The 26,421-nt window shown below is 38.9% G+C and overlaps 1 protein-coding gene across 9 annotated transcripts in view; it reads left to right on the top strand.

Moving 5' to 3' along the window:
• Positions 1–26,421, top strand: part of LOC138181438 (glutamate receptor ionotropic, kainate 2) — a 114,014-nt gene that overhangs the window by 11,884 nt on the left and 75,709 nt on the right. For all 9 annotated transcript variants that reach the window (XM_069116213.1, XM_069116220.1, XM_069116216.1 and 6 more), the window contains exon 3: positions 24,470–24,631. In XM_069116213.1, the coding sequence (XP_068972314.1) occupies positions 24,470–24,631 (162 nt within the window). The remainder of the gene's footprint in view (positions 1–24,469; positions 24,632–26,421) is intronic.

Raw genomic sequence — 26,421 nt, 5'->3', positions numbered from 1 at the left:
TACCAGGATTTCCACGGGATAATTTATGGACGATTGATATATTATTTCTCGGTCCTCGGCAGCATTATCGACTGCTTCTGTAGTTAGGATCGATAGACTAGATTCTATCTAGTGCACAAGAATTCAACCGCATACCCTTTCCTAGAGATTTAGAGCTGTGCTTGATAAAATATTGAAATATAAATGTAAAGCGTCATATGGACGTCGATGAGGTGTAATCTTTTATAAATATCGAATAGTGCTCTCGAAACATTAATATTCCGTGTCTCGTACTACTGGTTTTCGTACTACTAACTCGGCTTGTAATATCGAATCACGCTTCCACGATTTCAATTTGACAAACGCGAATGAACCTTAGTTTCAATTTTTACCGTTATTTCTGAAACGATAACGCTCTCAACCGATTAAATGTTTCTCTTTCTTACATTGAATCTTTGTATAGCATTATAAAATTTGGCGCTACATAAAATCTTTTCTTCTGCGGCTCGATCTTCGTAAATGGACCTTCGACTGGAACTCAGACGAGTGGTCACGAACTTTCCAGACTCTCATAAGTGTATCCTTTCAATCTCCCTTTTCACTCACAGTTACCTTTTTCCCTGTTCGATATTATCTTCATCCGGTAGACTAATGGCCCGTATTTATTTGCGGTTCTCTTTTTCGAGAACCCTCGTGAACTTGGCGAAGCGACTCTCGCTAGACGGGGGTACGATCGATTAATTTCAGCTATTAACTTCTCGGGGAAACTGACTGGAACTGAAATCTACTCGTCGAGAATTTCCAAGGCGCTTCTTAAGGAAATTATCTTTGTTTTTCCTCCGTGATTCCACGTTGAATATTATCTCTATCCCAGAGAACAATAAACGATGTTTACCTCCTCCCTTCTGCACATCCATAAATAACGTCAAATGACCGGTCGGCACGATTATTCTCTCGACTGATCGATACTAGCCTCGCAAGCTTCTCTACACGGACCACGAGGCGAGCTTTCTCGCGGGGGATCAGGCAACCCGAACTTGGCCCGATGGGTTTGCAAACATCACGGTGTCCCGTGTAAATATTTGCTGGAACTCTCGGACGATCAACGTTCGTAAATTATCCGCTGGAAAGGTGATCTCTTTTTGATCGGACGTCCTGTGGATATTCAAACTACACTGACTTATGTTTTGACAATGTTTATCCACCATACATTTTGACAGATTACCAGCTATAATTTATTTACAATTTGGTAATTCTACGTATAATCTTTTTCTTCTTATAACTTACGATTACAAGATTTAATAAAAGTTTCACGAACGAAAGTTTATTAGTGTTAAACGAAGAATCTAATGTAAAAAAAAGTAAATATCTCTTGATAAAAAGTTGGTCAGTAAAAGGTATCGCATATTTTCTTTTCGCATTCCTAAACTGCGTGAAGCAATCGATTAAGAGACACATTATCACAGAGTTTAAGAACATGAAAAGAAAAATACGCGTGATAACTCTTAAAAACAAGCGTGAATATTTTGCTCGTCAATGTAAGGGTTAAATCGATGCATCCAATTAAAATTGATTCTGGATTGGAATGCGGATTAAATGGTCAAAAATGTCCTTGAACAATCGTGTCGAAGAAGCTATCGGTTGTTAAGCGGCGTTTTCACGGGAGAATGAACCGTTCAACTTTCACGCAAGTCTTTTCCGTGAAAGTGAGAAAGCGTCACGACGTTGGTTCCTTGGTCGATTGCGTCTCGTCGTTCATAGACGCTCGTCGTCTCGGTCGAAATAGAATAGGGATAGGGATGGACGACGCGTAGTAGACGGCTTGGGAGGCTGGCAGACGACAGGAAAGAGATCGGAACGCCTGGGAAGTAGAAAACGACGAGATAAACCGAGCGGAAGAACGATTTTGCATGTAAGTGGGTTACCGTCTCGCCTTGGTCGAGCTTGCGGAAAAATTTTGAAATTGTTCGTGTCGCCCATAAAAGAGACAAGCCTCTCCGGATATTCCAGACGTGGTCGAACTCGAGCGGAGACGAAGATTTTTTGCATTTGAACGAACAGAATGTGTAAATCTTCGAGCAAAGATATGTATTCATAGATGGTCTGTATATGATGCTTATACGGAATTTCTAGGGAAGTTTCGAGTATGAGACACCTATACATATTTTGAATATTTGAAGCTTTATGTAATACTATCGCCTCTTGTAATGAGGCGATCAGCTCCACATTTTATAAAGTCCTTACTTCCACCATGTGTTTGGAAGTAAAGTTGAATAAAAGCTGACGGTTCTCGTCTAAAGGGTCGAACGAATTAACCTCTCCGAGGTGAGGGACCGACTTTTTTCCCTAGATAGTATCGAGTTACACGAGTTGACTTTGAAATTGGAGCAGGGAATCCAGAAGAAATCATCGACCTGCTGTCATCTACAAGTCGTCGATAGAGATGATGGATTATTGCCATTAGTTTAGCAAGTCGTGATAGAGATGGAGATTGCGACGGGTTGACGGGTTATGGCTTCTTCGTCCCCTTCTTGACGCGTCATTCCTTTCCCTTCATGTCTGTTAATAGAACTCTTATAAAGGATAGGCGAAGATAAGTTATCGACTATTTGTAATATAATATTACTGGCAGATTCTTCAATGAAAGACAAATTTTCATTTATGCTTCGCCTTCTATATAATCTTCTGTTTTGCTCCATTGATATTTTAATGATATACGAGTGAAGCGTTTTTCATCAGGTTCTACATTTCATTTTCATAGTACATGTTAAATTCTTGTAGCCATAAGAAACGATATAAAATGTAATATACTTGGATCCAATTAAAAACTTTAACGTATCCTTAAATTTTCGTATCAATGTTTTGATTAATTTGAAACATACAATTTAATGAAAATTATTATTCCTAGTAAAAATGCACCGCCAGAAAAGTAATAATAACTTACATCGTTGTTGGAAACTTGGTAAGTTTGAACTGAAAGAGGAAATTCACTCCATCGTCACGTCTAACCAGCTAAGCACACGCTGTTACCCCAAACGTATCGTATAAGACACTCGTAACGGTAACCGGAAGCTTCGGTTTCCGCGTAACACGAGTGGAATTCTAAGCAACACGGATGCTCGCCTCGTGTCCACAAAATTAACAGAACCGCAACGACTTAACTGGATTACTTGTTGGAGAAATGTGCAGCCAGCCAAAGATGAAAACCCAGAACGCCGAGGGAAATGATTCGGTGGCAGGGACATCGATCTCACGCGACATGTCGTTCTTCGCCAGCGCTACATGTATTTCCATATTCAGGAAACATACGGCTGGTGACACCATAACATTGCTTATGCGTATCTTTGAAACCGCAACAAGTCAACCATTTATCTCTTCTTTCAAATCCTTTTTGGATTTCCCCACTAGACTTTATCCAATCGACTTTGTCCAATTAATAAAAGGCGACGTTTAATCCTGCTTTCTCACTCGAAAGATCTGTTCCTACAAAGTGGAACACAATAACGATCAACCCTTCGTCTTTGTCATAGTTTCAGACATCCTTAAACCTTTAACTATATACCCTATGAGTGGAAGGAAATTCCTTGTTTCTTGGTCGCGAATTGTTCACGTGATTCTCGTGGAAATCCAAGAGTCTAGATAAACGTACCGCGTTTAAATTCATTTCCACATTTCAACCGGCTCGTTCCTCTGAACTCTAGTACTTTGACCTGACTGCCGCAAACAACTCACGTAGAAATAAATTGTAATGTTGCAAGGAATTCAAGTAACAAACTCTGAAGCTGTATTTATTCACAGCATATGTGCGCCTTTCGAAAGTAGTCAATATTTCATACACATTGAACTATTTAACCCAAATCTTATCGTCACGAGAATTATCCGCGAAAGTAAACACGATAAAAAAATATACCGTGTCAAATATATCGTCGCAAAGCTGCGAATTTGTAATCTACTTTTCCACTCACATGCCGGTCATATGAATCATGGTGGAATCCAACGACAATTCAAGCTTATCACGTTCCATTCTGTTTCACGGGAAGCCAGGTTTCAACCCTTTTTTTATCCGCCGTAATAATACCTTTTGAGATATCCCCGCAGCGACGAGCCTTGGCGGACAGGTAAATATGTTTTCCAGGGTTATCAACGACCCTAATTCACTTTGGCTTGACGTGTTATTCAACCTGACCCTCTCATTGTCTCCCGGCGGCTGTATCCTTGTGCCACCTATGAACCAGCCCGAATTTCCTGGTGCACATCTTTCGACAAACGTAGTAGAATTGGCGTGACGAATGTACAAAGCTCGCTAACGCGTTCGTCAGTATCGCATTCTAATCGCAGAGAGTACATCGTATAAAAAGAACGTTAATTGTTTTCCGGAGAAGGAAAATTGCAAGCGTTATTCTGAAACGTGGTCGTTACCATCCATTTCTCGTTCCTACCGTGATTTCCGGGATGGCTCGAAAAAAATGTTAGTAGAAAAAAGTGCTCACAAATATGGGGAAGATTAAAGATCCTGCAACTTATTCGCATCGTTTAAAATACGTACACGAGGTGGACTTTTATCCACAAAATATATCGCCGAGTTTTAATATTTAATACGACCATTGAATACCAGTATGGAAATCCTTCGTTTTTTATTCAATCCTGTATTTCTTGCACGATTATCGTTCGAATTTTGTCGTTTAATTTCATGATTCGTGTATCGTTTTCCGATTGATCCCGTTAAGACGGTAGTTTACTCTGGACACGTAAAAATTAACTATAGGTATCTTTGGAAATTCACGGAGTATAAATCAAGAATAGTTTAAATACAAATAATTGGAAAACTTAATTTTTGCAATCTTCTTAAATGAAATATATTTGCAATAAAAATGTACGATAACGTCCTGCGGTGGCGTGTCTTCATTTTCCCCCCATTATTTTGAAAAAGCTATGCAACAAGCATCTGCTATCCTCCATAAAATTTCAAGATACGATAATGGTTTCATCGTTTAAGGATCGATTTAACGCTCTAATCTACTTTTTTCGACCGTTATCTTCTTTTCTCATTGTTCTAAAGCGAAGTTGTATTTCATAGTCCTTCTTCTATTTGCTATGAAGATTCATGGATGGAACAATTGAACAAGCCTCGGGTACTTGGAGAAACAATTGCCATTGTCCAAAGTCAATCCGCCAGGCTATTAGGTAACTTCTCAGGAGAGGAGCATTGAACGCTTGCGCCGCTTATCAGCGTGTTAACGACAATAATAACGGAACAGCCTGTATGCAGAATGCACCTTGGCTAGATCGATGTACATATCCCCAACGCGTGGCAGTGAATACCGATAGCTGGTTAATCCCGTGTCAGATAATGGCATTATCACAAATTCGTACAGAATTACACGTCTACACCATGTCACACCTTCTTTACGATCTTCCATATTAAAGATAAAGGATTCCATAACTATATCGATCCATTGATTAAAGTTCCATTAAATTTAAAAATACGAATAAAATTCATTAAGTTTGTGTATTGTAATTATGAAATGAAGTTCCAAGTTTCGTTACTATTTCTTCCACTTAAGTATTACAATATCATGAAGTTTGGAGAAATTCAAGTGTTTTACAGTACAGTTTCTCGAATTTATAGTTGACTTCTATAGTGATCTATTATTCTAATACATATTTTATACCTAGGCAAAACAACTTACTTTATTTATCTATGTTTAACAATGTTGCATATACGCAATTTTTACACATTATTTCATTTGGTGCGTAATGGATTAATTCATTGAGAACGAAGAAAAGTTATCGAATGTTAATTTAGTCGTTTTACGCGAGATTGAGTATCCCTTAAAACTAAACGGGTTAACTTAAACAGAGCAGAAAGAAGTTGTCGAAAGTTAATAAGTTGTAAATTTACGCGAGGCTGTATATCTGTACTATTAGCAACAACGAACTCCTGAAAGTTCGATGACTCCTTTCCCTCTCGTTTCCCAGATTACCCGAGTTGATTGTGAAGTTCTCAAGGTTCTCGAAGTAATTCGATGTTCTCTCCCTGTTCGAGTTCGTTCCCAACAGATTCTAGATATAGGCTATAGATTCTCAAACAATTTCAAAAAATTTACCGACTCCAACCAATATGATTATGCCAGTTAGTTCCGAAACGAAGATCGGATATTGCTCAAGGGCGTCTCGTATATTTCCACGAACAATAGTCATTGTCCAAGTTAATCTACAGGTCTATTGATGTAATACGCGATAGAAACGCGCCTTAACTCTTTCCGAGACGAGACATCTCACTAACACGATGTTATTTGTACGATGCTATAGATGAAGTGTCTCGAATGCCTTTTATTAGAATGTGAAATTTCTCAGCAGAAAATTTGAGATAAATAATCGACTGTGCATGTTTTATTGACTATACTGCTCTTCTTAGTGAAAATATCCTAAGTTTTTTTTCTACTTTTCAAGATATTGGAAAGATATTCTATCGATGAATGTAGACGGAATATATTTTGTTCATAGTGCCGTATAAGCGACAGTGTATCGAGATAACTCGCTCACAGCGACGTATACGAGACCTATCTCAACCATAATCACAGTGGTCGATTTTCAGTTTTAAAGCAAAAGCTTGCAGAACATAGCTTCTAGTGTTTCAAAGTTCAATGAGTAGAGCTATAGTACAACCACTGACCGTCACCTAGTTTCTCGACTAATGCTAACCCGGTACCTTCTACGCGTACGATTAGAGTAACTCTTGTAGAGAGAAGAAAGATGAAAGAGCACTTTCGTAACAGAAAGCGATGGAAAGTTCTTGGTCGATTTGAAGAGGAAAGCCGCATTGTTTCAGGAAGCACGGTTACGACGTTTATAGGGTTATACTTTATCCTCTTTGACTTCGTCTCGTTCATTTTCTCAAAAAACCGAATCGCATAAATAGTTTCACGCGTAGTTGGCCGACGACTGGCCTTTAAAGAGACCGAAAAACTATTCTGATATCTCGTCAGGGGACAGCAACGCGAGCGTACAAAGTCAGAGAGTTGTCAACTCCGCGTAGGAAGCTTCGTTTCAGCGGACTCGTCCAGCGTGACAAAAGGGAAGGGGTGATGGAACGTCGGCGGGGACGTAATGAGAGCTATACACGAGAGCCATAATGCGATTACCCTCGAGGGCTTCAGCCAACTACCCCTGAACTCGTCGGATTTCTAGCTATTGCTCTGTCCCAGCTAAACATCTCTACGATTGGCTTGCGCGAAAAGTTGACGACCCTCAGGCTGAAATTCTCCCTCTGAATTTTTTAAACTAAGCAATTAAATTGCTTCGTCCACCGGTTACTTCGTGGATTCGATTTCTGAGTATAATGAATTTTTCAGTAAACGAAAGATCATCGAGTTAGCTGTTATTATACGTTTATTGAACTTTAATTTGATTCTCTTTTGCGACTAAACGGTGAAACTGAATTTTGACGATATACGGGGAAAAAAGAGTAGAATATTGAAGATCGTAAAAGCAGTTAGAGTGGAAGTTAGTTATTTATTGACGAGAGCCTAATTTAATTTCTGTTTAACTGTTGCGGTTCGAAGAATCGATAGAAGCATTAGAGGAACGCTGCCACGGAATCGCAGCGATGGTAAAACTATTCATCAATTATTCTTGCTAACTCTATTACATGATTCCCACTCTTAATGAAAATTCCATTGACTATGTTGCTCATTGATTACATGTACGGATCCAGTTTAGATATGTGCCGACACTTATATATAATTCTTTGTCTGTTGTATATATATAACAATTATTTTATAATTATATTATATACAAACTATAAAGTTAGAAAACTGGATACATTTGCCAATTTTCGAAATAAGAAAAATTCTACAGTTCGACACTTTTTCAGGTGCTTTAAAATAATAAAAAGTACATTAACTCCTAGAGCTCTCCCACCTGATTTTTTGCTTCAATGATAAGATAAAACTTCAAAAAGCGGACAAATTGTCAAAATTGGGAGAGATCACTAAACGGGCATAATTATATTTAAGTTTTACAATAGCTTCCCAAGCTCTATCATGAATGAAAATTGTAATGTATGTATTTCGCGAACTCTCTACTATAACAACAGTAAAAACACATATCGTGAGACGTGTTACAGTTTGACGCTTCATCGGTATCTTTTCCTGTTGAGAAGTCGGTAGGAAACGATAAATATTTTACGGGAGATACATCGCACACATCGAATAACATTGGATTCTTGCCAGTCGCGAACCAAGAACGTTGACCCTTGCACATCTCATCGAAGATGGGTTATAATTTCACGAGATGGTATCGTTCACTTTCTGTTATGTCGTCCACATTTTCGAGTCTGTAGTTTTTTCAACTTGCCGCACTAATACGTCTCCGTCAATAAATTACAATTATCGCGTATGTTCCCTGAAGAAAGACGTTCTTCGATTGGAACAGAGACTGACGATTAATTTCCAGCCGTTGGACGACGAATATTGTTCGCAATTCGGGAAAGTAGAGCGCCTTCTTTATTCTCTGATCCTATGAATTATGCTTCCATCGATTTCTACGCTCTTTCCGACTGGTAAGCGCTACGTGGATGTTGGATTTACAATAAAGACGTGACTTTGTTTGGATCTTCGCGATCATATCGTCGACTCACAATCTAAGTACAATAACTTTTCCCGAAAATCAATTCGAAATATAAAATTATTATTTATTCAACTGTTTAGCTCAATTACTATAAACAGTTTCTTTCCCTTCAAAATTTACGTAATAGTATTTGGGTATAGAATCTGCAATAAAATATTGTTCATCTGTCTCATTTTGATTGGTAATATTTTTATGATTACTAGTGGTGTAATTGTATTAAGTAATTATACCGTCATCTTATTAAGCAACTCTCTAATGAAGTAAATTTTTACAAATATCTCTAAATTAATATTCTTTCAAAAAATCGGTGAAATGACTATGGTGACTAAAAATATCGATTATGTGATACAATGGATGTCCATGAAAATCCTATAAGGCTGTTCCGAAAACAATAACCTCTGGATTTTGTCGGTCCATCCCTTTGTTTCCGTTTTCCAAATCCCTTATCCAGAAACTACGTTACACGGTAACCACGCAAACTAAGCCTCATTATCTCAGATCCAATAAACCATAGCCCTAATCCAGACTTAGCGTAATTGGAATAAAAGTCGAGTAATCGTGGCCAATTGTTTCAAAGTGCGATCGGCTACGGATGGCCGGACTCTGGAAATTTTCGGCTCGACTTCCTCCTAAAATTACTCCTCAAATGGATTTAGTCCAAATCTGTCGGTAACTTGGTCGCTCGTATACACCGTTAAGCTCGGCAAAATAATGTGGATTCTTATTTCCCGTTGTTTAAACTTTACGTCGCTATTAATTCAACAACGATTTTGGTAAACGACCGCATTTGTTGTCGGGAAAATCCGAAGCTAATGTCGACCGGTTCAGGAAATAGCCGCTAAAACGTGATCGTTCGTATTTGATCGTTCGATTTAAATTATATATCGAACAGAATGTATGGGACACGGTTAATCCTAGAATTATTAACAATAATAACTTGTCCATTTTAAACTATAATAATTCTAAACATATATATATATATGTAACATAATAAATTTATACAGTTTCCATAAGAAAATTATCGTCCCAAGAGTAATTGTGACTACCTTAAATCGTGCTAAACATATTAACAATAATATTAAAATTTCTCCACCGAGAAAAGTGGTTGATTTAGTATAAAGTTTCTGACGATATTTCCACTGCCGTTATAGATCACACGCAAAAGTTAGCTCTAAGCAAACCCGCGGGGACTTGGCGAAATTTGGTCGCATTCTAGCCCAGCCTTCTCCGGAGGAAGCCAGTCTACGAATTGAATAACATTATCGTCACCGTTACCTTCGTACATTCGAGACATTTATCTTTACACGTAACCGCGGTTGTGTCAATTTAGATTCCGTACGCTGTTGCATTATTCAATACATTCGTCGTGGTAGTTTGCAGGTGCATCCTGCATAATATCTGACTACAGCCTGTGATAATCGTGGTATTAGTTTGAGACTGTCTGATCGATGTTTCTAGCTTGTTCTCTTACGCAGGATCAAATTGCAAATTCATTCGTAGGTAGTGTTTATTAATCCTCATGAAAGTCCGATTCTTGTTCCTTCGCGTTCGTTGTCTGGTTCCTTAAAATTCTCTCAGCGAGCCAAAAATATTGAAGAATTGAAGCTCCTTGGATCAGATAACTTAGATATTCGTGCGGAATGGAATTAATTTTCTTTGTTTCCTTCGTCGAATTTCCTTTATTCATAGCATCGATTTATTCGGTTATCGCGTCCGTGTTGAAAACCGGAGGCTGAATGTTTTATTACCGCAGTCCTAGCACGTATAATCTGATAGGAAAGTGCTCCACAAATATGAAAACTCAGAGGCAGAATCTTATTTTCCAACAATCCTTGTTCGAGCTTACCATCATACAATTTTGATTCAGAACTTCCCGATGCGGAAGTTGAAAAACTTCGATCCAGAAACTTCTACAACGAATCTACATCTTATGGTATTATTAAATTCTCAAACGAAATGACGCTCGTAGACATAAAACGAAGATGTCGTAACATAATGGAAAAGTCGAGTTTTTACGTACAGAGGACTTAAAACAGAACGGAAAGCTTAATGATCTCTTGGACTCGCGTTATATATGCACGCAATTTTCTCTCTTTACACGAAACGGTCTCGAACATCTGAGAAATCGATTACAACCATCTTGGCAAAGGGCTCGATTTTACGACAGCACGTGAAAGGACGACAGTCCCTATAAATGAATTACGGGAATGGGGTGTTACTGCGAAGACCTTAACAGAAACGTCGATTATCGACCATTAATTCAAACGCTTCGTTGCTCCCGTCTATGAAATTGACTTCTTCCATTCCCCTTCAATTTATCGTCCCCAGCAAAAAGCGAAAGTGTTCCCATGAATCCTGTAGACCTACCTTCCAATCTTTTTCCCATCTGTTTCATACCGCGACTCTTGACAAATGTCAACACTATTCGCTCCCTCCACCCTTTCCCCCTCCCTCATGATGATATATTCGTTCGAACAATATGATAAAAAAGCACACTCGTTCCAAATGTATTTCCTTCTTCCTTGTAAAATTCGATCAACGAGCAGGCGGCGAACTCAATTTCCACGCTTCTGCATCTTCCTCTTCGTCTTCTTCGTAACTTCACGCAACCTACATTCGGCCGTGCGTTTAGATACAGTAGGACGAATAACAGACTGAAAGTTTACGAGAAGGCTGATTTCGTATTCATGGAAAGCATCATGAGTATTCGTTCGAAGTCGACGCAGCTTGCGGTACAGAATACTCGCGACTGAATCTCGGCCTGACGGGCAAACGAGAAGACCGATCGAACGCGGAAGATACATCTCCCCGGTTATTGGGTCTCTATTGGATTGCCTGGCAAATACCTCGGCACCGTTTCTATCTTAATGTTACCGACAACGTCCTGACAATCCTGTGAATCGATTCCTTTATCCCGCTCGTAACAACTGGATAAAGCTGGAAACCTACGAGTCAGCTCTTCGCATGTACCAGCAATTTAATTTTTCGCGAAGGTGGATCAATCAAAGGGGATTTTTCTACGCGTTTATTAATTTTCTGTAATTCATTGCTCTTTTAACTGATCGTACGAATTTCGAGGCAATACAGACTGGAAGGGTTTGACGTTGACGAATTTGATCGTTTAATATCGGATTACGATGGGAGTGTTCGAGCGGTGAAAGGTGCTATTAGATTGACACGAATTGTCCAACCTTTCGGTGATTAATGATGACAATATTGTCACGGTAAATCGATGATATTTTAAATTTTCACAGTGATTTCGTTTCAACGTATTGAATGTGGCTCAAATTCTTTAGATGTCTTGCATTGTATTTTTTTTTTTTTTTGCTGCTGCTTTATTTGAGGGGTGACGATTAGCTTTGAATAGGAATCATTGGTCAACGTTGGGATATTTAGATGGTTCGTGTCACGCGTTGATTCTACACTGCCTTGTTCCACCGCGATGAGAAATTTACGGAATTTTTCGTCTGTAACGTTGACTGACAGACACGACGGCAAATATATGCGCGTTTTTTTATGTCCGATTTCATGCAATTTATGAATGCTCCAGGATCCGTCGACCGCGTAAACGCTCGATTATTTACGTTTATTCATGTAAAGCCTTCACCCGAGCCATTTTTCGTTTACACAAATCTGCTTTGAGATATTATTCAACGGATTTTTGCAAAAGAGGCGTTATATAAAAATATAGAATATAGAATATATAGAATATAGAACGCTGTATAAAAATTGTACTAGCAAGATATTTATTCTTTAGCCTTGCTTTGAATCTATTGCCCGTTACAGTTGTATTGTCATAAAACCCTATTTAATCGAATTACAAATTCCCTTTGATATTCCACCACTTTTGAAACCATTCAAACGTTGATTTTCAATATAAAATATATCATTGTGGTAAACCGGAAAACATATCGAAAGGGATGGATTATAATAAATATAAAATATACAAAATATATATAATATAAAAAATATATACAAGGTGGTTGGTAACTGGTGGTACAAACAGAAAGGGTGTGATTCTACGCGAAAAAAGAAGTCGAAAATATAGAATAAAAATTTTTTTTTAATTTTTCTATCGAGACAACGATCTACAGTGAGATCCGTTATAACGTACCGCACGCGTACCGAGCGAAAATTCAAAGTCGATTTTCTCGAAAACAAAGCCTCAAACAAAAAATGTTTATTCTATATTTTCGACTTCTTTTTTCGCGTAGAATTATCCCCTTTCCGCTTTTACCACCAGTTACCAACCACCCTGTATATACCATTTGATTGGTATATACATTGGTGTATGCCATTTAGGACGATGCGTTTCAAGCCTCTAAAGATCGTTCGTGTTACTTTAAAAGTTTTTCACCAAAAACATGTAGTTTAATTCCGATTCTGTATTAGCGATTCGAAGGGTATTTTTTATCCAATACCTCATTACAATCGAGTAAAAGTTCCGAGTGTTCAGCGATCATTTCTCGACAGGCTGGCCAGCGCGAATGTAACGCAATCAAATATAATGGTCGTTTACTAATTACGTGGCCAGTGGTGCGAATGAAAGTCGATCGTACGCTTAATGGCGGTACCAGTTGACGAATTTTGCGCGCGACCAGCCCCGTTTCTGGCTGTGACAGAGTTGCTGCCACGTTCTGTTCACGGTGGAACAATGAGGCGCATTAATGACTCCAATTTCGAGCGATTACGTACGGACGCCAGATACATTCTCGATTTTCAACGCGATACCCGTTTTCATTTGCAAAATTATTTCGAACGAACAATGTAGGAGAAATGTAACAAAGTACGCTGTAAATATTTTCACGATGAAGCAAGATTCCTGCTTGATCCATAAGTATTCTATCATTTTTGTACTAATGCTACTGACTGTTAAATTTCAGATTTTGTCTTAGAAATTCAAAATGGAATCACTTGATAAGTTGTAATAACGGACGTATTAAAACGGACAACGTAGGAACTGAAATTCTGATACTCAAGAATTCTGTTTGATTCTATAAAATATTGCTTATATGATAATTCTTTCCATTTATTTGATTTAATTTTCTTTACGTAATTATAAACTTCAAGTAGGTAATATCGCAATTTCTTTCATACGAGATGAAAACAGGGTAAATTTGGTTCAGGCAATTCCAAGTTTATATCCACAACGATCTCTACGAAAGATCTCGCGACAATATACAGACATATTTATATGTACGCTCGACGTTAATATCGCTGAAAGCAATTTATCCGCTGTAATTTCTTATGATTTATTCATTCGTTTGTACTATTAATATGTATAATACTGTTAATTTATGTTTTCAATGATTAATAATTTATATATTCTTTGTTTTAAATCCAAACTTAAACCACTCTTATTCCCTGTTCAACGTAATGATAAATACACAGCAGTGAAGAATAAATAGAATATAACTGCAGTGCAATATAAATATTTTGGCTCGTGAAAAATTAATGCTACAAAAGTAGATTTATCATATTATTGCTTCAATATATGTATACAATAAATTATAATATAAATAAGTAAAATAAATAGTAAAATAAAGTATAGTATAAATTCGATAGCTTCGATTCTTACTACAGCAGTGCATTAACATATTTCCATTATTCGAGAGTAATACGAACGAAAATTTATCCCTGAAACAATTCTGCAATTTTCCTAGTTGCTCTATAAATACATCCGCGTTAATTTCGGGCATAAGAGGAGAAATACTGCCTATCGACTATAAAACCAGCGCTTACCACAATGAAACACGGCATTTGAATGATACTTAAAAATAAATCGCGGTCGTATTCGACACCAGACCGATAAATGTTTAACACTGAAAGCGTATCAGCGTTATCAGGACATAGGCGTTGGTGGCGGGAAAAATTCAATTTCGCCCGGATTTTTTCATTTTTTAATATTCATGACCCCGGTAAAGGGAATAGACAAAGCGAATAAGAGAGACCAGCACAGAGAATGCAGCGCTCTGTCGAAAAAAATGTAATCTTTGATTAAAATCGCCACATACATCCCTGCAAGCGTTCGATCTAAATCTTTCCCAGCCCATTTTCAGTGAATCTCCCAGGCGAATCAATTTCCATTGACCACCTCGATTTCCCAACGCTGCCGAAAATCGAAAACCCCAGCTGCGAAATTTCAGCGAGTTTTGAAGTACAAAGAGGCTCATTTCTCGGTGAAAAATGACACGAGCGCGTGAACGAGAGCAACCTCGACGCGTGTATTCGAGTTTTCGCGAGTTTATGATGCGTTGATCGTTACCGAGGCGCACGAAAACTCGCCGAATTCAAAAAAATTCTAAAAAATTAGAGCTCTCCTGGCTGTAAACGAAACTAGAACGAAATATGGTAAGATGTCTATAGAAAGACTGAAGCTTAAAAAAAGCAGAAGGAAAATCGCGTCAGCGTCATAAGCCGGCTTAAAGCTACCTACATATTGCCTTAATAGTAAGTCGAACACTCTCGTTCTCGAACAGCCGAATTTTCCACGTGGAAATTTGCTCGATGACCGGTGGGGCATGACGAAACCGCTAACGAGTCGCATTAGTTTAATAACTCTGCGAGCATCGCGGCGAGAAGAGACGCTCTTCGTCATGCTCGACGATGAACTACGACGCGTCGGCTACGATGCAGCCCGCGCAAACTATTAATCACCCGCTAGCCGGCCATTAATTACCGCTGCTCCGAATTTCGTTCTTGCAGCCTTCCACCGGACCAACTTGAAGGGATGCTATGTGTATTTACGCCATCGCGTCGTAGCAATCCCTTCCGAGTTTATATCTACCGCGCCGCCTCGAATTTGCCGCTATTAGGGGCTAACCATGCGCCACATTCCGTCTTTTATCTTTGAGGATTGATTATCGTTTTTGTGGAACACAGATTTTTTATGCCGAAAGGGAGAGATATTGAGATATTTCAAGAGTTAATTAATGAATAATGGTGAAAACATTGGGGATATCAAGATTTCATTAGTTAACATTCATTGAAAACATTGACAATTGGATATTGAGATGCAAAATTTGGAAGTTACGAAATTTCAAGTTACTTATGTGATTTATTTAGAAAAAGTACAATGTTGATTAAATTGATCTTACACAAAATGACAATCCTTAATACTCTTTCGAAGGAATGCGACACAGATTATCGCATAACTTAATGACATTAAATGTCGATAACAAAGCGTCAATCACGTCGTTAAACATTACTCTCGGTCGGGTAAGTACGATGATACTTAGTTAACCCGTTATCGATATACTGCGGTAAATTCAGTGATCTGGGAGACAACGAACAACAAATAGGCCATTGGCGAAAGACGGGAAAATCGGGTTAATTGGGGAAAGAGGATGGCGGTTCGCTTTAATGACTCGCATTATCGTTCGTATATCGCCAAAAGCCACGTCGAGTTTGTTGAACAACAAAACTATACCGAGGGTATTCAACGCAGAAATCACCCGCTGACAATTCACACCACTATGGTTTCGATCAGCTCGAATTAAGGTTACACAATTCACGAATCTGTTTCGATAATTATGTACATCCTCGTCGATCGACGTGATTTCCTTTCTATTTACGTATTGGCGTTAACACACTCACAATATTCACACCTTCAATTTGTCAAGTATAATACGTGATCTATTAAAAAATAATTTTAGCTTCTGATAAGTCAGCATCATAAAAAGAAGAGATTTCTATTATCGAATCAGTAGATCGATAAAAGCTACACGAACAATTCCGCTATGTTCGTACTAGCGACAATTTTGTCGTTCTCGCTCGCATCAATCAAAAGTTGCAATTTCTTCTTCTTTTGAGAACAAAAAGGTCGTCCTGCAGTCGTGTCGCCAAATACGTGCACGTCCGTAAAAACAAATGTCGTAAGCAACAAAATTGTCGTGCGACAAATTGTCGCTAGTGTGCACACAGTCTAACTCGCTCAATATTCCTTCTTTCCAGTCAATCTCATTTATCCACACATCTCTGCTCGAAGATACCGCAACTTTCCAGAAGATGGAATACTTCATTCGGTATAATGTCTCCGACGAATGGAAAAGTTCTACGAAAAGTTTCACTCGACTTCCCAAGTACCCAGCCTCTCATCTTCGTTCTCTTATCCACTCGTTTCTTCGTACATTTTCGCCTGTGCCTTGTTAGCCGCATCTACGTGTCTCCGGCTGACTTTCACGCGGATTCCGTTCTTTTTTTCCTTCTACGGCCATTTCTCGAGGAGAAAGAAGTAAAATGCGACGAGGAGAGAAATAGCAGCAAGGGGGAGAGTGTTTCGTTGCACAGAGTGATTTTCGAAATACCTCGGAGACCACGCGACAGTCTCGCGTTTTTCCCTTTCTCTCGGCTATTCTATTTTTCCCTTCGACTGTGCTCTTCTTACTCCATTCCTCGTGCGTCTCTGTCGTTCTTATCTTCTTCAAGGGTCGTTTCACTCGATGGAATTCCAGTCTCGTCCGTGAAGAGGGCTTGCGACGAGGGCTTTCCTCTTTTTCGCTCGCCGCGGCACCCTGGCACAAAGAAAGAAGGCCAATAGGAATTTAGGTTCACAATGCCGAGGAGGGAAGCAAAAGGAGACACGACGCGTTCGTGTAATTCCTAGTCTCCCCTGTGTCTCACGATTATGAACAACACGTAGAATTTTGCTAAAAATTCCTTGTCGAATGTGTGCAGGTGCATCATGCCAGTACCATGGCAATTATGAAATGTCAAATATTTGTTCGTTTGAAGCGATCGGCTTGATTCTCGAAATTATTCAGAGATTATTCAGAGAGAACATTTTTTAAATTTAAGACGATCAAGTTGATTCTCGAAACTTTAAAACTACACATTGAGTGGGAAATTTCAAGTACTCCTTGGCTTAAAATAATCAACAGATGTTAAATTCTGCTAAAAATTTGTACATCTAGTAAACTGAAAGGATATGGCACATGGTATATCGAAACAACTAGGAAATTTAAGATATCCCACTTCATTCTCGAAACTGTACATTGATTGAGACGTTTCAAATATCTGTTGACTTAAAACGATCGACTAAAAACTTGTCATATATGATTATCTGAAGGAACGCTACGGTATACTATGGTAATTAAGAGACTTCAAATATTTTCTGATTCAAGATGATCGACTTTCTTGCAAACATGAAGCTTCTATTTATATCTAAAGGCCAAACAGTTGCGAACAGAGACCAAGAGCACATGAATTTCTTTGTCCAACAAATCTCCGATTAACCAAAGTTAGCCGCAAAAGGACCACGGCTTCAACGATACGCTCGCCGCACGGGGCGTCCGACAATCTCCGTAATAATTCATGAAAGCTAGACTAGGAGTTCGTAGGGTGCACGGAAACAGCGGTAGCAAAGTGTGTCGTCAGCGTTGCACGCCGTCCGGCTGGCAAAACGATGGAAAGTTGGCGGGATCTCACGGTCCACTGGAAAACTGGCCCATTCATCGTGTACGTAGCGAGAACCGCGGCTCGAATCGAGATCGTCCGTAATCCTGAAAATTATTGCGCGTTAGTGCTGTCACGCGCGTCCCTCTCCCTAATCCACATGAACGTTGCCGAACGTGAATCAGAGATTTTTTATCGGACCGGAATAGCCGTCCAAATTCGCGGGAATCCCTGTGGAATTGCATTTGAGAAGTTTTTTCTAACAGATGTTGTTCTTAAAGGATTTTTCAGTGAATATCTTAATTCGTTTTCACAAACTGACGAGAGATTTTCGGCTAGAAGAAGATGTAAAATAGATTTACTGTTGCGGAAAAATTGCATAAACCGCGAGATTCAATTTATAATAATTGTATCAGCGAAACGATAAATAAAAATCGCAATATCGGCGACTGGAAACTACAAGCAAGTAGCGCTCATCTCCAGTATCTACGGTATAAAGGGATAAGGAGGAACTTAACGTAAAAGTCTTTTCGCGTTCCGCACGCATCTCCTGTGAGCACGGTAAAAGTTTGCCTGATCGATTTGTACGTCGTTGCATCGACGGAAAAATTCTTCGAGCTTCCTTCTAAAAGCAAAGATCGCGAACTACCCAAGATTCCCTCGTTATCTATAACGACGTACGCTCTGTACGAAATAGGATAGTCGATTTGAATTTCAGAAAATTCCCATTGTTCTTCCCCTTTTGTCTCTGTTCGAGTGCCTCTCTATCTCATTTGTTATCCGCAGAAATATTATTTCCTGGCTGAGATACTTTCCAAATTTATGTCTGGCCATTGCTTCTTTCCTCTGGTAGAACGCATTGTAAACTTGTTAAGTACACGGTAGAAGACAGAAAAAGATTATGGAAACAGTGAGCCGCAGGCAGGTTTTTATTTAATAAATAATTCTCAGGTGGTGGCGTGAAAATAATTCGCGAATCACTGCTTTTCGCTTCGCGTTGTTCCGATGAAGTTCTTTCATTCGATTATCTTTAGACGGAAAATCCCTTGCCCTTTCGTTTTTCCTCTTCCGGTCAAATCAAAGTTAGATACGAGGTATCGTTGTTTCCCGGAAACGCAATTACTTGCCGGCGTTGAAAGTGGCGCGAAGTAAAATACGGGGGTTAGGAAAGTTGTAAAATTTTACGCCGTGAAAGTTTTAGCGTTGCATAGCATTTCTCTTGGCGTAGTTTCCTTTGTAAATTTCAACTTCATTATCGTTGTTTGCCGAAGAAATATGATTAATTTTCCGCATTGTTGCGTTTCTTTCAACGGAGGCACGAAATTGGTGAGATGAATCAAGAGCGAAAGTTTAAAACTCTCTTTAATACATTCTAGCGCATTATGCTAAATCAAGTGATTCTTGTCCTGTGTGGAAAACCGTGCCATATAATACTTGTTTCTTTTTTACTTCTCTTCCATCTGGCTTATGCAGCTTCTTTTACTTGCAAGATAACTTCTAGCGATAGCGGCTCCTTGATGAAAATCCTAATGAAAAGTTGGGTAATCCCTGCGACAAGATTCCTTCGATTCACTTCATTTTACTATAACCGAATACAGGGATATCAGGAAAGAAAGTGCAATTGCTTGTTTGATTTATTTGTATAAACAATCGGAAGAAAATCTTTTCTTTATCGTTGAAGAGAAAAGAAAACTTCATTCCAAGATGCAACATTAAGTCGATATCTGTTGAAAGAATACATCGAAGTGAAAGGCTCTTAGATATTGCAAGGGTACTTTACATTCTATTTTGCAACAAAAATTTCGAACCTTCATAGGTTTATTTAGCTGTACAAATATATACAATATATACAGGGTGGTTGGTAACTGGTGGTACAAGCGGAAAGGGGATAATTCTACGCGAAAAAAGAAGTCGAAAATATAGAATAAAAATTGTTCGTTTGAGGCTTTGTTTTCGAGAAAATCGACTTTGAATTTTCGCTCGGTACGCGTGCGGTACGTTATAACGGATCTCACTGTAGATCGTTGTCTCGATAGAAAAATTAAAAAAAAAAAATTTTTTTAATTTTATTTTATATTTTCGACTCCTTTTTTCGCGTAGTATCACCCCCTTTCCGTTTGTACCACTGGTTACCAACCACCCTGTATATATGAAAGTTCGAAATTTTTGAATTGCTATCGTTTGATCGAAATTGCTATCGTTCTTGAGCGTGTCATGAATCTTATTTAAAGACGAAATCTAACAAATATGGTCTTTTTAAATTGTAAAGCTTCCTCAAAATACTTAGGTATCTTGCACTTCGACAGGAGAAAATTCAGGATTCCGCATTCGCGTTATTAAGTTATCTGAGTTTCTTACGATATTTCAGATTTACTTAGCAGCATTCACACTGGCGCGCTCCGGCGCACCGCGGCGCAACGTCTATCGTGGTTGTAATTCCGTAGAAATAGAGATTAATTTGCAGAAATTCCGACCACGTTATCCTAAGCTCATGGGATTCACGAAGATTACGCCGAAAATGAATGTGGTATAGCATCGGTAACCTCTGCAACACGAGACACACTCTATCCCTTAGTACTTATATCGAGATTCGTTTTATTAACTTCTCATAGACAAACTAAGTGGATTTTTCTAATTCTATTCTATAATTAAAATTCTAATATTTGACTTAAAAAACAGCTTGTATGAATCACTGAATCTTTCGTCGTATCACAAAATTTGTACAGAATTTTTGAACGTCGATCACTTTTAGAATAGCAAACAGATTAGGCTTGGGCATAATTGACTCGATTAATTTAAATGTCGGACTACGTACGGCTAAATTCACTCCAATTGATAATCTGTTTGTTCGATAAAAACTTGATGGAAAAGAAGTACGGAAGAGCTGAGGATTTTACGATCATTTCGAGCTCTGAAACTAATATTCTTTTATTCTTCCTTGAACTTTAGCGATAAATCGGAGATATTCCTCCAAGTTTTCTGTCCGTTAAGAAACATCGAGTATTTTTCAGCGAGTTTATTTTGCACCGTAATGTTCGATTCTTTCTAGAGATATAGGTAAAAGAAGGAGTACATTCCCTTTGAAGATTGATTTATCGAGAAACGTATAGCCGAACCACTGTTATATTTCCAATATTCAATGGAACACGTTCCGTAAAATACATCGCCAATGAATCACGTTCCATTAGCAACGTTCCTTTAACTCACGTTCATCCAATTGATCCTTAACGCGGGATACGCGGGATTCGCCTTATGAATAGACTCGAGTTCATGCAGAATTTTCCCTGTAACGTGCGAGATCCTTCGTGAATTGATCGAGTCTTCTAATGTATTGCCTAACGTGAAATTGAAAAATTGTTACACGAAAGATGAAATGTTCTCTCGTCAGGCAAAATAATTCAGAATTGATTGTAATTCGTTAAGTTGTGTTTACGAACCAATTATTTTAGTTGAAATTTCTATTCACTAATTTTCGATACGCATTATATTCATTTTTCATGTATTTCACCACTGTTGAATTTTCTATTTTTATCGCTGAAATATTAATTTATCACGTTATCATTGGAATAGCAGTCATCTACCAATTTGTCGATTGAAATTGTAAATAAACAAATGCAAGGAAAGTGTGAGAAAAAATTGTCTGATCGACCAAACCTTCGAATACTTTTGTGAACTACTGTATACGCGCCAATCGAACAAAAAATTAAACTAATATCTACAAGAAATCAAGATGATTCAATATCAAGAGTATCTCGGAGGGTTCGACGTCGATGTTTTTCCGGAGAAGCTGAAGGTGTTCCACTTGGTGGCAATAACTCTCGCCTGCAACGAACTCCCGGAGGAAACAATCTTTATCCCGAGAAAAGCCCTTTGCTCTACATTTAAACGACGAATGATAAAACGAAGCTGTTAAGAGGATAGTTCTCTCGGGGCCTCGAAAGAAACCGCTAAAAGAAACGGTCTCCGTTTTCACCGATTCTCCCGAGTACTTATCACCGTTTGTCGACGAACCAAAAAACAGTTACACCACAACAAGCTGTGGACCGAGGGATAAACGTCGTGCCGACGAAAGAGTCGAGTTATTTGCCGATAAATGGATTAGTTGGGTGGGCAACGAACGAAACAAAACTACGCAAAACATCAGCGTCGGAAGAGTTAAAGGTTTAGGCGAGAAAAAAAGTAAAAAATAAGGCCAGAAAATGTTTCAGAAGCGTTGCAAAGCTGGTCGTACTCGTTTTTTCCCTTCCGCGCTAGTTAGTCGATTTGTAGGATTTTTGTTTCGCGCACTTCCGCCTGGGATTACCGCCATTACGTTTCGCGAATGTTTTTCCTAGCACGCTTTTGTACCAAACACATACGCTAGAATTTCTAAGGGAGAAAAAGGTGTCGAGGACAGGGGAGAATACTCCGATCCTCGTGTTTCAAAGCAACGGATATCGTTTAAAGGAAAGAGAAAGATCAGGGTTCTAACATTTAACAGAATCTTTTGCCTAAAGATACTTCCAATATCGCTATCTTTGCATCAAATTAACCCCAAGCGTAGCTCGAAGGCGTTCACCATTCGATGACCATACAAAGATGGTTGAAGCTTTCGAGTTGAAGAAAATTCTAAAGGAAACGTGCTACGTGAGTGCTCGAAGGAAAAGTATCTCTTACAATCTCGAAGATGGCCTCGATTTTTGATAGAGGTCATCCTCTTTCACATCTGAACTTAGTCTGGAATATAACTCGGCATAAAAATATCCAGAAATAGAAGCTTTTCCACTTCTCGTGGTAAGCCTACCAAAGGACATTTGATAGTCCTTTTAACTATTCATAGTTCGCTCGAAATTCCCCTCCGGTCGTGTACTTTAGCTAGAGGCAAGTATGGTTGGAGTTAAAAAGGGTGATTTTTAAAACGTTCCTGACCCAGAACTGCGGGTTATTTGCGATACACGATTAATAGTTGGATCAATTAGCGACCAAAAGCGATGAATGAGCTTCTCGTTGATAGCAGAGCCACACATTGACACGAAAGCAGCGACGTTTCTATTACCTCGGTCTCGCCTGTCGCGACCGTAAACGTCCGGATTGCAGATAGCAACGCCCCTGGAGGAGTTTCCTTCCTTGAGGAAATTGATAACTCCCCGTTGCAGTGGACGCGGCGATTTTTCAACGACAAGAGGACAGTATCTCGCCTACCGTCCTTGCGCGGCTGCCGATTAATGCCCGCGTTTCTTCTAATTAATTATGCAAAAGAATGAAACGGAGATGGATAGTAGCGACCTGGATTCTTGAAACCCTATAAATAACACTCGGAAGGGACGAGCGGTTCGAAGTAACGGGAAAAGGGTGGATTTGGTGGAAATTGTTCGTGAAATGAAGATACATGGAGGATAGTGTTTTACTTTACGCCCGATGTGTTTTTTTTCGATACATACTATTTGAATTTCCCTAGATTACGGTTCTTTCGTGTTATTTCCTAAGAAAAAGAAAATTGGAAATCTCAATTGGATTTTCTTGTCTAAGGGACACCGACAAAGCTGAAGGCTGACTGTAGTCGTTCGATTTCTCTGCGAGTTGTGTTGACTATAGCGAGTGTTGACTATAGAGAAATAAAACTTTCCGGGATGTCTCGTCACGATTGTACTCCTCGAAATCTTGTTTTCATTTCATGGAGGCATAGCCGCTTTAAGCGAGATGTCTTTGTTCACCGTTTGATCAGGTTTACGAACAAGAGAATCGACTTTCGTACGCAGAGAGAGAAACACCTCAACGACTAAGTTTTATTACAGCCCTGGATAGCACGAGACATTTTCTTTCTCGACAAGAAGCAGCGTTAATTTCACTCAAAGTACGAATGGTATCAGATGCAGAGCCGGGTTAAATCCTTCGTACTAGCTTCCAGACTTCCAAACGAAACTTCCTAGCTGTAACCAATATGCACAGTACACGTGCGTTTACCATATATACATGTTGCTGGCCCTTGACATAGTCCTACATGCGGCCTCTCTTAGTTTGGAAGCATCGATCAGCAATTAGTAAACGAGTTTGCTTCGCCTCTCGGCTCGCAAGAGAACTCGAAGAATTCGCTGTTAGGACTCTCAGGATGCAAATTGCCCGTGTCGAGCCATCCAAAACCGCTTTTATCACTTTATCGCGCTATAACAAATGGTATGATTTAGTAATTATTGCGCTATGGTTTAAAGTATATATCGGGAAAAAGGACGAAAGATATATTTTGGTAATTAATTAGAATTATTTTGTGGGATTTAATAGGAGACGAAAAGGTCGGTTTGCCGATATAATAGGAGGGCACTTGTCCTTCGCACGAAAAGAATAGCAGGGTCAGCAGTTTCTAAGTATATTGGCATGGAAAGGTGAATCTTGATCGCGAATTCCGCCCACCGTGGCGAAATCGATATTTAACGAACCACTCTGCTCTGACCGATCGTGTCTAACACATTGAACGTCGATTGATTTCCAGGTGCTATATTCACTCATGACCAAAAGGATAGCAGTACAGAGTTGGCCTTCAAGTATGCCGTGTACAAGATCAACAAGGAAAGGCTTATCCTGCCGAAGACGACGCTGGAGTACGATATACAATACGTGCCAAAAGATGACTCCTTCCACGCGTCGAAGAAGGGTGAGTGATCCATCGATTAAATATCTTTTTGCATCGATACGTGTATAAATCCTGATTTCTAAATTGTAAGTTTCCATGGTAAGCAATAGAGTAATGTGTGCTTATGTTTCTTTGTAATTCATTAGTAGGTAATTACTTTGTAAGTAACTAGAATATTTCAGGATCTGAAATAAAACGGCTTATGTCATTTTTCATTGAATTGCTCTGCCCATTATGGATTATCTTATTCAACTTGTAGTATACATTTTTCCATAGTAAAATTTAATATCGACTGCCACGTTGGTTCTCCTACTCGTCGGCATTGCTTTGTATCTCGTTACTTAAGGATGACAAAATTCAAAACGCCGGAGGAATGGATAGGAAGAGATATTAAAGGCAACGTGAAAATTGTTTCCAAGCGTAAGCCGATGCCTTCAGGAAAATTTATCACCACGGCGTTATAATAAGTTGACCAAAGGTAATAGCTTTGGTCGTGGCGTCGTTATTAACGTTGCATGCAAGTTATTTCACTCCTATCGACTGGAAAATTTACATTATCGATAATTAATTTTGCGGTATATTTTATAGAAAAATGTCTCTTTAAAAAAAAAACTTTGTCTTTTTCAACTATTTAACTTTTTTCCGATCGTGATTCGTGTAATAAACACCAAAGTCGAAATCATGTTGGAGCATAGCAGTAAAAAGGAATTGTAAGATATATAGCCCTATTTCGCGTAATTATTACGGCGGCACATGCATCTATTCAGTCTTGGTTTACGATGACATTGGATTTACATCTTGTGAGTCTAGTCTTTTCCAGGAAGATGTTATCTGTGACTTTGTTGCACTGATAAATTTCAAGGTATCAATAAATCAGGGTATCAAACGTGATAGATCAAATAAAAGGGACATTCCGCCGTTGTAGACTTTTGGAAAATCCACGGTGAAATTTAGTATTTACCGGGTAATCCGTCAGCTGTGCCGTTTTCATCGCGCTACGTGTCCCACGTAAATGTAGTCTCTGTAGAAAATCAGATCAGTGGATTTACTCTTTTTCTTTCGACTAAATCGTCTACCGTCCCGTGCAGCAAACAGATGGATCAAGTTCCAGATCGATGTACTCAACGTAGCCTGTCTACTATTGACTCGATTTCGTTCTAGTCGAATTATTTCATTCTGATTTTCCTTTGTGTAGCAAAATAGTAGCCATTGATTAGTATTCTGTGTGTTTTCCCTCTTGTTTCTTTAAAAATTGAATTTTGAAATGTGAAAAATGAGAAACGTAAGATACAATATAGAAACATTAGCTGTTTCTAAAATTGAAAATCGTTGACAAAGCAATTCCGGACTTCTTCGGTCAACCAGAAAATCTAACATACGGATTATCTGTACAAAGTACTAGTTGGTCCATGGCCACAAGCCAGCAAACGCTTGTTCCACAATAGCCGTGACTTTTCTTTCGATGTCGACAATGACTGTTGTGGAAGCCCTCTTTCAGCATCATAGATTCTAATCACCTTTCAACTTTGGCAACATCACGAAATACCTTCGGCTCTGCCGTATCATCAGTCTGTTTTCGACGACGATAAAAATATAATTTTCTTATCCAAATTTTATCTTTCAATTATCAGTCGAAAAAATTCCGTTATCAAAGCTAAATCCGATTAGCATGTAAAAATGTTTCCAAGCGAAACAATGCTCGGTGAGTTATTGTTCGACAGCTGATTTCCTATTCACCCAGGTTTATGAGTCTTTCTTGACTGTCGACGATGAGTCCTCTTACAAAATTTCCAGTAACTTTACAAAATCGC

Source organism: Bombus flavifrons, chromosome 7 (assembly GCF_040668555.2).
Source record: "Bombus flavifrons isolate JBK064 chromosome 7, iyBomFlav1_principal, whole genome shotgun sequence".
NCBI classification, from domain to species: Eukaryota; Metazoa; Arthropoda; class Insecta; order Hymenoptera; family Apidae; genus Bombus; species Bombus flavifrons.
This window is presented reverse-complemented; position numbering and strand designations above follow the sequence as displayed.